Below are 16,075 nucleotides of genomic sequence, written 5' to 3'. Positions count from 1 at the left end.
TCCCCCTTCCACCACCAAGTAAGTGTGTGGAGGGTGTGTAAAGGAATAAAGAAGGTGTAAGAAAAATGTAAACCCTTAGGGGACACATTAGAAGCTTCCATATAATAATAATATAATAATAATCTTAATCTTTATGATTTAAAATTCGTATCCTTATTTTTACAATCCATCACTAGGCAGTATCTGCATTCGTTGAAATATCAAATGTTACATTTCCTATCGAAAATCCATATTTGCAGGTTAAAAATTCAACTACTTTGTTGAAAATTTACAAAATTGATCGAAAATTCAACTCTGGTTAAAAATTTAAATAGCTTGTTGAAATTCTCTTTTTTTAAGATGTTCGCCACTACGTTTTCATTGGGAATTCTTTTTTTTAATGCAACTCTTTTTTGTTAAAGATTAATATTTCCTGATTGAAAATTCCGCCATTCAGTTTACAATTTATATTTGTAGGTTGGAAATTTAAGTATTTGGTTAAAAGTTAAGATATTCGGTTGTAAATGCAAATCTTTCATTAAAAGCCAAATTTTTAACAAAACCGTTTACACTGAAAATGAGCAAGTTTAATTTTCAGTTTAAAAAAATTAACGAATTATCAATCAAATAGTTACATTTTCATCGAAACACCTCAAATGTTAACAAAATAGTTAAACTTTTAAATAAGTAGATAAATTTTCAACAATAAACTAAAAAATATGATTATTTTAAAACAATAACATCTGAATTGAACCAAAAACTTCATTTTAAGAACATTTTTAAGTTTTCAACCAGAGATAAATTTTTAACTAAAATAATAAATCTTCAACTAAAAAAAATGAATTTTTGAAAGGTCTTTTAACCTTAAAACAATTAGAGAAATGTTCAACAAAAAAGATTAACTTTTAACCAAAGAAAGAATTTTGAACAAAAGAATTATATTTTCAACTAAAATTATGAATCTTTAGCACAAAAATATGCATTTTAACTAAATTAATTTAACATTTAACCAAGTAGTCGAATGCAAACAATTTTTAGTCAAGACAGAAAAAAAATTCAACTAAATTGTTGAATATTATCAACAAAAAGTTTCAAAAAACTGTTCCCTTATAGTTTAAAAATCAAGTAATTGGTTGAAAATTCGTCTTTTTTTTAAACATTAATCTTATTGGTTAAAAATTAATCTTTTGAACATAGAATTTATTTTACAACGAAAAAAAAGTTCTCTTAAAATTTAATCTAAAAACAACATAATTCTTTTCCTGATCGATTCAGCGACCTGAAGTGCAGAACCTACCTAATGTTAAATAGATTCGATCTCTTTTGAAATAATTTTCATAACACTGTTTTTTTTTGTTTTCGAAAATTAATTTATTTAACAGAAAAGTCAACTATAACATTTTTAGTAGAAAATTAAATTTTTTAATTAAAGTGTGATCTTTTTTCGTTAAAAATTTAAATAATTGTTTAAAAATTTATGGATTTTGTTAGAAATTCGTCTTTTTTAGTAGAAAATTAATTTTCTTGTTTGAAAATTCATCTTATTGATTGAGGATTCAACAATTTTTCGGACAAATCTTATTTTTTTTAAATTAATTTACTGAAGTGGAAATTTAACTTTACATTTTTGGTTAAAAATGTATTGATATTTTTAATTACAATCTGTTTTGGTAGAGAACTCAGATATTTTCTTTTAATTGCACTTCTTTAAATTGCAAATCATTTTTTTAACTAAAAACTAAACCATCCCATTTTTTCGTTGAATATTAAGTTCATAATTGAAGCTTCATCTGTTTCTGTTTAAAACGAACCTTTCTGATTGAAAATTCAACTATTTTTTTCAAATTTCTATATATATTTTTAAAAATTAATTTCTACAATGTTAAAATTTCCTTATATTAATTTTGGTTGAAAAATGATATTTTTTAGATGAAAATCATATATTTGTTTGAAACATACTAGATTTTGTAGAAAAATCGTAATTCTTGGTAGAAAAGTAATATTCCTGGTTGAAATTGATATTTTTCATTAAGGATTCAGTTATTTGAAAAAATTTCCTTTTCAGATTGTCAAAAACCAATTTCTTTGAAAGAAATTTTGATTCTACTATTTTTGTTGAAAATTGATATTTTAAATCGAAAATTTATCTTTTTTACTTAATAATTCAATTTTTTCATTTTTCTGTTTTGGTAGAAAATTAATCCTTTTGGTTTAAAGTCCATCTTCTTTCGTTAATGATTAAACTATTTGGAAACAAATTCATCTGCTTTCATACAGTATTTGGAAATTCAGAATTTTGTTGAAAATTTGTCATTCTTGGTAGAAAAATAAACTTCCTAAATGAAGTTTCATCTTTCTTTCGAGGATTCTATTATTTTGTTAAAAATTCCTTTCCCTGCGAAAAATTAATTTATTTGAGAGAAAATTCGATAATATTATTTTTGATAGAAAAATGATATTAAAAAAAATGGATCCTTTTTTGTTAAAAATTTAATTTTTTTAAACTGCCTTTTTCAAGTAGGAAATTAATCTTCGCGGTTCAAAATTCATCTTTTTCATTGAGGGTTCAATTTTGTTTGAAAATTCCTTCATAGTTAGTTAAAAATTAATTTATGTCAGATAAAATTGGATTATACTATTTATGTTAGATAATTGATATTTGAAAGTAAAAATTGATCTTTTTTAGTTACAAATTCAAAATTTTGTTTGAAAAAGCACATATTTCGATAAAAATTCAGGTTTTTGGTAGGAAATTAGTCTTCTTGATTGAAAATTTATCTTTGTGATGAAGAACAAAACTATTAAGTTGCACATTCCTGTTTTTTGTTCATAATTAAATTCTTTAACTGAAACTTTAACAATCCCACTTTCGGAGAAACATTGAAATTTCGAATTAAAAATTGATATTTTTGTGTTGAAAATTCAATTATTTGTTTCAAACATCGTCCTTTTTACATGAAATTAATGTTATTTGTTGAAAATGTATCCGTTTGTTTGGAAGTTCAACTGTGCATTATTAAATTCATCTATTTTGATAAATTCCAACTAATTTGTTGAAATGGGTAAAAATAAATATGTTTTTATATTATTTTTCACGTAGATGTTCGAATTCGAGTTTTTGTTGTCTTTTATAGGAAAAAAAAACGTCTTGAATAATTTACCATAGAAAAAATTTTATCGCTTACGATTCAGATAAATAATGTATAGAAACTGCTTGATTTTAAGTGAATTCTATCTTATTCTAAATACTTTTTATAATATTTTTCTTGGATTGAAAATTAATTTCATTGAAAACAATTTAAATCTTTATAAAGTCTCTTACAATTTATAATAATAATTTTCGTACAGACAGATTATTTAAAAAATAACAAAAAAGGAGTAAAATAGTAAAAAATTTAATATAACTACATATACGTCACTGAAAAAATAATTTGTTAACAACTTTTGCGATTGAAAATTGTTTCATTAAATAAAAATTGATGACAAAACTTTTTCGACATAATTGGTATTGTTTTCTCATCAATTTTACTTCTTTAAAATAAAATAATGTTTTAAGATTACTGCAAGATTTATCAACAGTTCTTAATAAAATTAAACGAAATTTAAATTTAAAAATAAGTCATTTTCATTTTTTATTAGTTCACAACTAAGATATTAATAAAAAAATAATGCTTCCAATTGTAAAACTGCGTACCTACAAGATATTGTGTACTTTACACAGATTTAATAAAACTCACTGATGAAGACCACCATTGTGTGCCAAAACGTTTGAAATAACTTAATTAGTTTCAATTCACCTGACCCTAAAGCCAAAAGCTTACATCAGGAATGTCTACAAAATTCTGTTTTTTTTTCTTTCAATTTCTTTAATAGAAAATCAATCTTTGTGATTGAAAATTAATTTTTTTCAACTTCTACTATTTGGTGTCGATTTGATCTGTTGTAGTTAAAATTTGAAATAACGTGTAGAAAATTTCATTTTTTTTGTTGATTGAATATTAACTTTTCTAAACTAAAAACTGCATTATTATATTTTTGTTTGAAATTTGACATTTTTTATTGAACCTTAATTTTTTTAGTGAAGAATGGAATTATTTGTTTGAAAATTTATGTATTTTGTTGAAAATTGTTTTTTTTTTTGTTAGAAATATCAAACTTCTTCTTTGAAAATTCATATTTTTGATTGAGGATTTAACTATTTTGTTGAAAGTTCGTTTATAGTTAGTCAAAAATTAATGTATGTAAGCCAAAATTTGATTATATAATTTTTGGTAGAGAATTGATATTTGAAGTTAAAAATTGATCTTTTGTAGTTGAAAATTCAACCGTTTGTTTGAAAATGCACATATTTCGATGAAAATTCGTTATGTTGGTAGTAAATTAGTCTTCTTGTTTGAAAATTCAGCTTTGTGATCAAGAAGAAAACTATTAAGTTGCACATTCTGTTTTTTTCTTAAGAATTGAATTCTCCAACTGAAAATTTAACTATCTCACTTTTGGTGGAACACCTAAATTTGGAATTAAAAATTGATATTTTTAGATTTTTGGTTGAAAATACATGTGTGCGCTTGAAAGTTCAACTATGTATCATCAAATGCATCTATTTTAGTAAAATTGCAATTAATTTGTTAAAATTTAATCGTTTGTTGTTAAATATTAATTCTTTTAACTAAAAAGGAATTATCATATTTCTGTTTTTATATATTTATATTTTTAATTACAAAATAATTTTTTCATTTGAAAATTCGTCTTTTTAGTAGAAAATTATTTTTCTTTGTTAAAATCTTATCTTGTTTATTGGGGATTCAACTATTTCCTTGATTTTTTTGGTCTTAAATCGGAAAAAAACGTCTTGCAATATTTTACTATAAAAAAATGTTAATCGCTGAAAGATTCTGCTATATAATGTGTAGAACCTGCCTGATTTTAGGTAATATTTTAAATACTTTTTATAATATTGTTCTTGCATTGAAAATTAATTTAGTTAAAAATTATATTATTTTTTAAAAAAGATTTTTTTAAATAGAAAATTAATTTTTGGATTGAAAATTCATCTTTTTTTTTTAACTTTTACTATTTGGTATCATGTTCATCTGTTTTAATTATTATTTTAAATAACCTGTAGAAAATTTCATTTTTTTGATTGAATATTAACTTTTATATATTAAAAACTGAATTATTCTATTTTTGTTTAAAATTTGATATTTTTATTGAAACTTCATGATTTTAATTAAAAATTATTTTATGGGTCAAGAATTAGTCTGTTTTTTATTATTCTTAACATAGGTGTCCAAATTCCATGTTTTGTCTTCTATCAGAAAAAACGTCTTGCATAACTTACTATAAAAATGTTAATTACTAAGAGATTCTGCTATATAATGTGTAGAACCTGCCTGATTTTAAGTGAATTCTATCTTATTTTAAATACTTTTTATATTATTGTACTCGGATTGAAAATTAATTTAGTGGAAAATTATATTATTTGTTAAAAAATTTTTTAAAATAGAAAATTAATCTTGTGATTGAAAATTCACCTTTTTTGCTAAAACTTTTAATATTTTGTGTCAAATTTGCCTGTTTTGGTTAAAATTTTTAATTACCTGTAGAAAATTTCATTTCTTTTTATTGAATATTAACTTTTGTGTACTAAAAACTGAATTATTCTATTTTTGATTAAAATTTGATCGTTTTTATCGAAACTTGATATTTTTTAGTTAAAAATAGAATTATTTGTTTGAAAATTCCTGTATTTTGTTGAAATTTAAAGTTAGTGTAACATTGGTGTATTTTTAGTTATAAGTTAATGTTTTAGTTATTATTTGCATTCAATATAAACATTAACATTAAGTATTATTGCTGTGATGCATGGCATTTTTTATAAAATTTCATTGCTGATTAAAATGCGGTAGCAACTTATTGGGATTTTGAGATTATTATTACATTTTACAATTCAAGAGCGAACTGCTCGTAGTTAAAAAATTTATCAAAAAGAAGTAGGATGAAAACATAAAAAGCTATTTTTTATTTTAATCCTCATTAAAATAGTTTCTGTTTTTCCACCAAAAATTTTATAAATTGAATGAAATTTTTGTGAAACTTTTATGAAAAATTTCAATAATTATCAATTTATTTCAAATACGGAGTATTTTTTTTGTATTACGAAAAATGAGTAAACGCTTAACTTTCGTTAAGTTTTGTAGTACATTTTCGTAATTTTTCATAGCAAAAAATAGTATTTGATAAGTTTTTGTAGATATACGAATGATTTACATTAAATTGGCAAAAAATATCTAATTCTGCGACCAGCAGTTCGCTCTTGTATTCTCAAATTAATTCCTAATCTCAAAATCTCAAAAAGTTGTTCGCATTTTACACCAGCAATGGACTTTAACAACAAAACTTAGAACAAATTCCATGCAACATAGGAATATTACTAAATGTGAATGTTTATATTAATAACAAATAATAGCTTAAACATTAACTTGTAATTAAGAATAAGCTAATCCTACCGATAGAAATCTCCAAGTATATGCTAAAGATTCTCAAGGCTCTGAGAAGCTCTGGGAAATTCTCTGCAGGCACTCAGATAGATACATTGAATGGTCCAGAAAGCTCGTTCAAATGCTTTGAAGGCTTTAAAATGTCCTTTCCGAAATTGAAATGAAAATACGTTCATAAATAACAAGCAGAGAGGCTTGAATTGAAATAAGAATTCGATGATAAATAACAAGCAGACGCCCAGTATTGCGACGCGACGGTACGGGTGACAAGGTGGTGGTAAAGGAGAAGCTTTGATTCGTATTATCGACTTCGAATTTTGATTCGATTATTATTCCCAACGGTGATTATTCCTAGCGCATGCTGAAACTGTGTGGCGTTCATTGGCTCTAGTTCGCGTACGTATTTAAAAATCAAGTATAGACGCGCTTCGTAGCCAATGAACATCTTTCAAATCCAAGCAAGCGCAGATCAAGATAGATCGGTTGGGATCATTAACTTCAAGAAAGCACGTGCAACGTTCCATTTCTGTCTAACTCACGGTGACTCACGGATGCCTTTGTCGCACGCGTGTAGCTATCAAAGAACGAGCAATCGTGACAATTTTTTCAATATTTTCCAATGCAGTCTAACCCACTGACGTCTCGTGTCACACGCATATAGCAATGAAATCGAGTATTGTGACAATCGAAATCGACAATATCGTTCAGAGATTTTATATTAAGGTTTGAAAATCCCTAAAAAGATGTCACAAATCTAACCCTTAGCTTAAAGTTCTACAATTTAAGTTTGACTGCTACGGATGATTATGATTATGCTATATAGTGCCGGAACACGCGATAAACATCTACATTTTGCTCACGGGGAAGAGGCACCAAATACCACTGTTATTCCCATTTTACATTAGAATCATAAAATCCAAAAATCGTTCCGGCGACAATTTAAATTATGACTTTTTGCACCCACGCGGAAAGTAGCGAGATTCACACCTCGTTTTCATTAAACACTTTGACAAACGCGGCGATATTTATGGGAAGTAAACGTACTACATTAAGATCACTCCGGAAGAGGCGTTTCATACCATTAGGATAAAACGTCACTCACAGGGAAGTCCATTAAATCTCTAAATTACATATTCTTTTAATTTAAAGGTAGCAGTTAACATAGTTCTGAATAAACCACAATCCACCAGAAGCTCCTATATCATATCACTCGACAAAACTGTCGGAAAAATTATCTGTCAAGTCCTGCCTTTTCATGAGACTCGATTTGCAGTACAAGGAAGTTTATTTCTAAGCGATGGAAGAAGGGGAGAGGTCATAAAAGTTTGTGCTGAGAATCGAATAGGCGAAGATAGTTTCATTGCTAGTATGAGAAGGAGCATTACAAATTACTATGGAGACGAGAAACTTGTTGGTGCGTTGTAACTGGTTATTATATATTGGAAAATTAGTCAAAATAAGGTTAATTCGTATTAATTAAAAATTGTTCGATCCTGATCAGGTATTGGTGGAGTCTTTGTGTTACAAAAAGGAAAGGCAAATGGAACTTTTGTGAACGTACTAGAGGAACCTATACCTAAGGATAGCAATTTGACACGGGTCCCCCTTTTTTACGTTGATGAAGTTTCTGCTAAGGCGACTGGAGTCGGTACTTTTGTTTCTGCCAGATCTGTAAGAGCAAAAAATTTAATTCGCACATTTCTTCAAATAATTAAGAATAATGTGTCAACAAGTTCATATCAATCATTAACATTTTGGTTTCCAATTTTTTTCAGGAACTTGAACTTACACCAAATCACTTCCATTTGTTTTCTAGACATCTCGATGGTGGACATTATGCTAGTGACACCACCCCTGCAATTGTAAAATATGAAGCATATTTCCTACCTGCAGACTTTCTGATGAGAGTAGATCAAGCTCCTGCAGTGCCGAAATTGATTGAACTTGATCATTTATTGAATTGACTTAGTGATAAAATTTCTTACACTGATTCATGTACAATATTCAGCTTTTCACTGTCCTATATGTTTCTATTACGAGTTTTTGTAAGTATAATTAAAGTAATTGGTTTTTAATACTTAGAGAATAGATGCAGCAATGTCCGCATTGATTGTTATTAATTATTGATTTTGGGTGTGCTTCATACGAGTTAATGGTTCAGTGACACCTGTGCACCTTTCAATGACAGTACTCTTCACCTTTCACTGACAGGTTAGTAGTATGCTAACGAATGTCTAAAACCTAGGATGTACTTCTTAGAAAACAAATTTTATGAATTGCAATTAAAGCAAAGTTTGTTAATAATGACTTGAGGAAAAACAGAATGATTTAAGGAATCAGATTTTTCGACGACAATGGAAATTCTTCTGCTCAAATTGTAGCAGGCGAATTGTTACTAGAACATCGTTAAAAATGCCTTTTCTAACGAATCGGCAAACCCTTACCGTAACAAATGGAGGCTGCTATAATTTGACTCTAGAAACACACTTTTCGTAGATTTATGCGATAAGAGTGACTATCAAAGTTCGATAAATTCGAAGAAAAAAAACATCAAAATTAACAGCAACATCGTTTTTTCACTCCAAACACGACTGATTCTCCTTGAAATATTGTTGTATTATTACTCATAATTAATCATTAGACAAGCCTTTGCCCTCCAGACATGTGCTCACCAAAACAAAAAAATTTGCTAACTCGTGCCCTCTAAGTACTATCCCTACTTGTAACTCTCCCTACTTGAGAGGCGCGCGTCTAGATGGCCCCACCGGCTTTTAAATATGTTTTATACACTGCTTCGAAAATCCAGGTTGTCTCTCACCGGTCGCATGTCACTGACTGGTGTCTTTACCTTATGACGCTAAAGAAGTAATTTTAGAATTCCAGTATAATTTAATAAAATATTTGGCAAACTAGTAATTACACTCATTTGTATATAACAACATAACCCACTTTATCTCCAATTGATAAATCTTTATACTTCAATCAAAGAAAATCGAGACTCTTATATAGCACACTTTTCAAAAAAGCTGATCTTTTCTTAGGATCCTAAAGGAGATTTTCTTTTTTTGTCAAGGAAAATGGAAAGAGCATCACGTGAATGGGGAAAGGGAGTCTTAAAAGCTGTTAGAAAACGTATCAAATATTTTCTAAGTAGCCTTCGAAAAATGTAGTATTTTTAACACAACTGATATTAAAGGAAGCATTCAGTGAAAAATTGATGATTTTATAAATTTCATAAACAGGTAATAAAATCTGTTAAAAAATCACAAATGATTTTTTAAATTATTGAATTAAAAAAATCATATTTGTTTAGAAGAATAAATGATTAAATTACAGTGAACCCGGGATTCAGATCTTTCGGATTCAGCCATTCCGAGAATTGACTCTACGCCGCGGGTATGCGCAGCAGTATGTATAGCGCAGCTATCATGAATTTGAAAATAATATAAAATTTTGAGTAATATTTTAGCCTTCAAAAACATTCCCCGATTAAAAATTTGTATTCTTTGCTTTAAATAACTATTAAAACATTCTCTGTTGGAAATTTACATTTTTCGGTTAAAAATGAAATAAAAAGATGGCGTAGAGCTAGTAGGACGTGATGTGTGGGCTGTGCCTATTTTTGGATTAATAGGGTGTAAATTCTTCGCGCATTTGATTTTTAGCATGATTGTCCGTGATTTCTAATTCGCTAAAAGCTTATCTATTGATATTAGCTGGCCCCTTCAATATGTGATTAGTGTGAAAAGCACTGATTTATTTTCACGAAATTCTCTGAATCATAGTGGCTTGAACTGTAACGAATACGTGTAAGTGCGAATTGTTTGTAACGGTTAAATTTTCCCTACACATCTACAGCATACATGGTAATCTCTTATCGTTCTTATGGCAATGCTCGAACATAGATTAACAGTTGCCTACTTATCAGCTGCTTAGATTTTTTAATAATTACATTTGTAGTAATTAATGTTTTTATAAATGAATATTAAAACTTTACAAAATGTCTCAAAACACGCTAATTCCTATTCTTTCATCATTAAGAAATGAGTTCTGCGCTTACGGCAGATGACTGATTTATTTTTTCTTAATGTTTTTTGTTCCAAATTATATTTTATATGTTAATATTTCTTTGATTTCCTTTTAATCTATTTATTTTTAAACGCTTTAAATTTGGCCCTTTCATGAATACTCATTATTGTTATAAATTAGCCCAACTTCCACTTACAGACCTGGTGCTTCGCTACTAAATACTTTCGAGACGCAGCAAGTGATTAGTGATTAGAGATTTATTATTATTATTATTTAACCTTGATTTTAGTAATACCGGTTTTTCATCATAGCCATGGATTAACTCAAGGGACTGATAAGATGAGGTTGTTATAAGTTAATTTAATACGATTCTTGCACTTTTTGCGTTGATGTTGTAGGGACAAAATTTGGAGTATGGTGTAGTGCCACTCCACAGGTTTTTATTCTCTTGTTTCCTGTTGGTTGATAAAGTTTCTTACAATGCGACAAGTGTTTAATAAAACCGCCTTCTGAGCTTCTGCTAGTACTCTACAGACTCCTAAGTATTCAAGACGCTCAGTGAATCTAGCGTATACATTCCCTGTAGCCTAAATAATAATAGGATGATAATATGCACGCTTCAAATTCTTCCCAATTATCTTTACTCCATGACTTATCTGGCTAAACTTATGGATCTCGGTTGTTCAGGTTGCCTGAAAATTTCGGGCAAGTGGACAAGCAACGTCGATGAAGTTGACCCGACCACCATTTCTTTCTCCTATAACGATGTCTGGTCGATTCCCTCCGATGAAATTAACCGTCTGGATAGTAATATCCAAATATAAGATGTAATCTTCGTTTTCTAACACGAGTATTGGAATGTATCTAAAAAAAGACATCCATTCTTGTCTTTTCTCTGAGCCATTGCGCGAAAGCCATCAATAATGTGCTCGATGGATTCGTTGGTATCTCCGCATAATCAACATCGATCATCCATGATTTCATACGAGTATAACATGTACTTACGATCATTTCTGGTGCTAACAAGCTTGTCCTGAATCACAATCACAAATCTTTCCATTCCTGGATACAGAACACTCTATTTGAGACAAATATTAGATGCTTCACTATCCACTTCATCCTGATCTAATGTTTTGAGGCACTCGACGTGGATTAGCTTTCTATCCCCATTGCATATCTAATTCCTCCATAGTTTCTTCCCTGATATTCAAATCTTTCCCTGAGACAAATTTAAGGACGTGTAGTCAAGATCCGCTATAAAGATGAAGTTGTGAAGTGCAACATCTCGCTCGCTATTAGCGTATAGCTTCAGGTCATCCATTTACAGAACATGGGTCACTCGATGATCATCTTCATTATCATGGATGCTGAACTCATAAGAAATGCTAATAACTGTTTGTATCAACCTGTTCAAAGCTAAAGAGAACCATAGTGCATTGAAGGAGTCTGATTTACTAAAAACCCGTCGAAATTCGTGTTGATCTAGTTACCCTTGGTTGTCCATGATCGAAATACTTGATTCTTGCGTCCCGAAACATCATCGTGGGCAAATCCTGTCAATTTTCAAGATTTTAAGCAGACATGCGGCATAGAAGGAAACTCTAGCTTCTAGTCAATGTATGCCATGTGCAAGTTGGTCTATGGTCACTAGGTCTTTACTGCCTCGCGCGTTTTTGATCAATGATCTTCTGAGCACAACTTGCTAATGCAGGATTCACACTTGTCAAGTAATAGTACCAGAAGTTGTGCACCAAGTTTAGACCTGGGCCTTTTGAGTTACTTGTTCTTTTTAAAACAGCTGAAACATCTAAAGCTGTGATATTTGTCAGCTGCATTTCAGGGTTATTGTTAGCTCTTGTCTTCTCCAGTGAGAACCACGCAGCATCTAAATGGCTTCTGTTCGTTTTTCCCCTAATACCCGACCAATAGATATTCATGTCTTCCAATGCAGTCTGGCAGTAAGAACATCGAGTCTCTGCCGCTGGCAGTCTATAATCTCGTCCAATGTTGTTGGTGCTAGTGTCTCGATTCACCGATAGTGGATGATTTTAGTAACATGGCTTATAAGCTTTTGGTTTTATTTCTATTTAAAATGCTTTCCAATATTATTTATTGGATTTCGTGTTCTTCTTAATCCCTTTCCTCTTTGCTCTTTGTCTGGATGGCATGGCAAATCCTGTCAGTAGCAGTGCTATTGCCAAAATAGCCGTTAAAATCATGAGAGGAAAGCCCAGGCCTTACCGCGACACTAAAGCGAGAACACCTTCGGTTATTATTGCTATTGCAGTACTCTTGTAGTTATATTAGTCTTATTACCATTACTTTATTTGTACTATTATTAGTACTATTACAGTCATCCACTCTAATGTTATTGTTTTTATAATGTATCTGTCTCAACAATTTTCTTTACTGGCATAATTTTCTCGGTTCCTTGGCCCAAGCATTTTTTCATGCAAGTTCTCGAATATCTTGCTATTCAGTGTTACATCAGTGTTTTCCCGCATATTATGCCCAGAAATTTCATGTCAAGCGCGTTAATTTGACTTTTATCCTCTTCTTGACAGGTCCATGTCTCGATATCGTATAGCATTTTCGGTAAAAACATACATTGTAAAAAGATTTTCTACCATTTGAGACGACAAAAAATACAAACGATTCCAGGATTTATCAACTATATTCTTGGTTGCCATTGTGACTATAGTGAAGCCTTAACTAGTGTAAGAATTAAATATGTTTTGGAAGTTCATTAAGTTTAATTCTCAAAATTACTCTTATTACTATTGCAAACTTTAAACTCCTGCTAGCGAATCTTCTACTTTTTTAGTTGTCAAAAATTTTTTTGCACAGATTTTTTTCTGCAATGTAAGTTTGCGAGATTTGATTTTATAACATACTTTATTTTTTGAAGAAGTTGCGTTTGTAGTTCGATTTCTTGCGCCTGTGTAGCAGACGCGAAATACTCTTGAGCAGATTGCAAAGTAAATCTGACAGTTCTTCGCACATTGCTGATAGCCAATCAAAGAATTCACATTGATATTTAGCCATAGCTGATGTCATTCGTGCATGTTTGCAAGGATCACGGTAGAAGGATCTACTTATCAATTAAAAAACATGTAGATGAGAATTTAGATATTCACCTGTCAAATATGCTCAGCTTTTTAAATATTACTACGTACTTGCAATATAAGATAATATATGCGCAGGACTAAGTACTGTAAAAGAATTCTGCACAACCCTATGTACAACATAACTGCACTGCGCATCCGCATGTACCATATCAGTCTACTATTGACTCCTAAGACAGGTTAAAGAAAAAAGTTTGAAGGTACGCAACAAAGTTTTCTGTGCACTTTTTGACCTACAAAAAGCATTTGATAAGGTGTATAGAATCGAGCTTTAGGAAAGCGAGTGTAAGAGAAAATGGACAACTGAGTGCATAATTTGATATTAGGCTGGATGTTAGGCAAGGATACGTTATGCCATTTTGGTTTTTTATTACATTCATGGATAAGTGCTTGAGAATGACGATCTTCAGCGAAGGAGGTGTGCATCTCGGGACAGTAGAATTGTGTGAATTGGAAATTGCAGATGATAAGGTACACTGTAAAAAAAGGTTGTGGAATTTTAATACGCTAGACGTATGTAAAAAGTAGACTTACGCGCAACGACGTGAAATTGCTATAGAAATGTTGAAAATTACACACGAAAGTAGAAGCTTTTCAACTTGATTAAAATTTAACAGGTTATAAAAAACTGACAGCGAAAAGTGGAAAATTTCTCTCTGCTAGTGAATTTAAACCTTTCGTGAATTTTTCCACTGGAAGATATATTTCTATGAAGATGTATTTTCAAATTTTGACATATAAAAATGGTATATGCGCTGTAATAAATATTTTGAATCTAATAGATTCTAAAAATAAGAACTAAATAAATGAAAATGTATTAAATTGTGAAAATAAAATAAAATTGGTTCAGTAAAAAGAACATTCTATTTCTATATTTGTTATAAAAATACAAAAGATAATTATTATCACAATTTGCCTATAACCGCTGTCTTCATTCTTATACAAGTAATTTATTGAGGGTGTTAAAATCCATCTAACATCAAATTTTGATAAAAATAAAACTCAACATAAAAATTAAAAATTATATTTAAAACAGACATCGAATTTTTCTTTTCATGCAAATAGTATTTAAATGAAATACTTTTCGCTCTATAGACAAACTTCTAGTTAAAAGCAGAAAAGGACTATAGAGTAAAACAATATCTAATTATAATATTAGTTGTGTAAAATGAATGAATCGAATCAAATTTTGTCTCTAGAATTTTGTTCCAATGCCCTTAACTTGTAGGCAAAGATTCTGACACACTGCTTTGATATAAATAAATGTCCATAGGTAACTATATGTATGTATCACAATTTTTCTATGCGTTGTCCTCATTCTTACAAATAACTTATTATTCTGAAGGTACAGATTGTGATACACTCTTTTTTACCTAAATCGCTTACAAAAGCTAGCTTACCATATCATAAACGTTTATGATTGTACATATATGACAATGTAAATTAGCGTGCAACTTTTAACACATTTTTTTAATATAAATAAATATCCAAAGGTAACTATAATTGGTTATCATAATTCGTCTATGTTCTAAAATCTAAAATAATATTACAGTGCATTAGGTAATATTAGAGCGTAGCGTGGTCAGTTGATTTGATAAAGCAGTCACTTTCTTTTTGATTTTTGTGATCTCGATCTTGTGTTACCAATAGGATGCATATTCGGGAAGATCATTTGCACAAATTCCAAAAATTTCTCGTGAGGTTTGGGATATGGTACGTTGAAAAAAAAGAAGGAGATGACCATCTGCAGAGCGTCGATGAGTTGAATGTTGAACCTAACATGATGCCATTCATTGTCAGCCAGTATTTCCTTGTTTGATCATCACCTATGTAAACCCATTTTTATATGCATTTAATATATGAGAATACTTTTTTAATATTCTGGGATAAATGCTGATTATAGCCTTCAACCCTGGCGAAAGTGTCGGATAGAAATCCATTCCGCATTATTCCGAAATCTGTATCTACGCCAAATCGAATAAATCCGAACCAACCCGAAAAAATCTACATTTCGTTCGACCCAGATCGGTTAACAATTAATCTAACTCAATCCGGTCCAATCCGAAGTTCCAATCGGAACCATATTTCCAATTTAAATCAATACGAACTCATATCGATATACACTGAATTTTCAATCCAAATAAATCCGAGTTCGGATGGAATTGGATTCATTCGGAAATAAATTTGTTTTAGGCCAATCATGTTTTGGATTTATAATTTTGTTTTGAATTATTCGGATTAAATGTTCGGATTGAATAGGATTAATTTTTAACCGATTTCGATCAAACGAAATGGGGAACTTTTCTTGGATTGGTTTAAATAGATTTGGATTGGATCGAATAAAAATTTCAGAATGAGTTAGATTGTTTCGGAAAGAATTTGTATAAGAAATTTTCGCTTAGTAAATTCTAGGTAAGTAGAAAAGACTTTGTACTTATTTAT

The 16,075-nt window shown here is 29.7% G+C and overlaps 1 protein-coding gene across 1 annotated transcript in view; it reads left to right on the top strand.

Annotated features, from left to right (window-relative positions):
* Positions 1-9,743, top strand: part of LOC117174243 (ester hydrolase C11orf54 homolog) — a 136,241-nt gene extending 126,498 nt beyond the window's left edge. Inside the window, exons 8-11 of the mRNA XM_033363150.1 lie at positions 7,629-7,893; positions 7,981-8,150; positions 8,255-8,690; positions 9,553-9,743. Coding sequence (XP_033219041.1) covers positions 7,629-7,893; positions 7,981-8,150; positions 8,255-8,443 — 624 coding nt within the window. The 3' untranslated portion in view covers positions 8,444-8,690; positions 9,553-9,743. The remainder of the gene's footprint in view (positions 1-7,628; positions 7,894-7,980; positions 8,151-8,254; positions 8,691-9,552) is intronic.
* Positions 9,744-16,075: the final 6,332 nt, after the last annotated feature.

Source organism: Belonocnema kinseyi, chromosome 1 (assembly GCF_010883055.1).
Source record: "Belonocnema kinseyi isolate 2016_QV_RU_SX_M_011 chromosome 1, B_treatae_v1, whole genome shotgun sequence".
NCBI classification, from domain to species: Eukaryota; Metazoa; Arthropoda; class Insecta; order Hymenoptera; family Cynipidae; genus Belonocnema; species Belonocnema kinseyi.
Note: the sequence above shows the minus strand (reverse complement) of the source record. Positions and strands in the feature narration are given on the sequence as shown.